Here is a 738-nt window from a genome sequence, read left to right as displayed (position 1 = left end):
TTTTTTGGTCTCGTCTTCTATTACTTTTTTTTTTGCATCGCCGTCCTACGTAGGCTCGATTTCCGCCGCTCACTCAAGTCTGGTATCCTCCCCAAGAAGAGACGGCTGGACGCATGAGCGACAGATTGTGTCTGTGACGTAAATTCAAAATATAATTTACGTAAAGTTAATATTTGCGGGGAAATGTCATTAGACATCCCAAAATATGGTTTTAACGAAACAATAATTACATATCTAATGATAAAAAAGAGCGAAAGAAACTTTACACAACGTTTCGATGACTCCGTGTCATCATTTTCAAGTGAAAAGAAAATAAAATAAAATTTGATAACTTAATAGATACAGTGCGAGGTGATAAAACGTAAAACCGTCTAAACTGCACGCCGCTCCAATACATGTGCATCGTAAGAACTATGGTAAACCCACGGACGAAACACAGTGAGAGGGTACTGGCCAATCACACCAACAAAATAATGAGGCTATTAATCAAGGATCATGATATCGACAAGCACATCCAAAACATTTCATCATACAAGCTCTCATTCTTCCAAAAGCTTGTTCTCTGCCGAGGTTTAAAGTTCTCCCTCCCACAACGCATATCTGCTATCGATATACAAGCGAGTTTCGAAAAATTCTATTGGAAACTGGAGCGTACTCTTGCCGATGACAAGAAAGAGTTAACCGCTGCGACCCTTCGATCTATCGCACTTAATTACATCGAATGCAAATCACCGAAGC

The 738-nt window shown here is 39.7% G+C and overlaps 1 protein-coding gene across 1 annotated transcript in view; it reads left to right on the top strand.

Moving 5' to 3' along the window:
• Positions 1–413: 413 nt before the first annotated feature.
• LOC138005374 (uncharacterized) overlaps positions 414–738 on the top strand; it is a 1,413-nt gene continuing 1,088 nt past the window's right edge. The window contains exon 1 of the mRNA XM_068851614.1: positions 414–738. This exon is cut by the window's right edge and continues 1,088 nt beyond it. Coding sequence (XP_068707715.1) covers positions 414–738 — 325 coding nt within the window.

The sequence above is a fragment of the Montipora foliosa genome, chromosome 6 (assembly GCF_036669935.1).
Source record: "Montipora foliosa isolate CH-2021 chromosome 6, ASM3666993v2, whole genome shotgun sequence".
Classification (NCBI taxonomy): domain Eukaryota; kingdom Metazoa; phylum Cnidaria; class Anthozoa; order Scleractinia; family Acroporidae; genus Montipora; species Montipora foliosa.
Note: the sequence above shows the minus strand (reverse complement) of the source record. Positions and strands in the feature narration are given on the sequence as shown.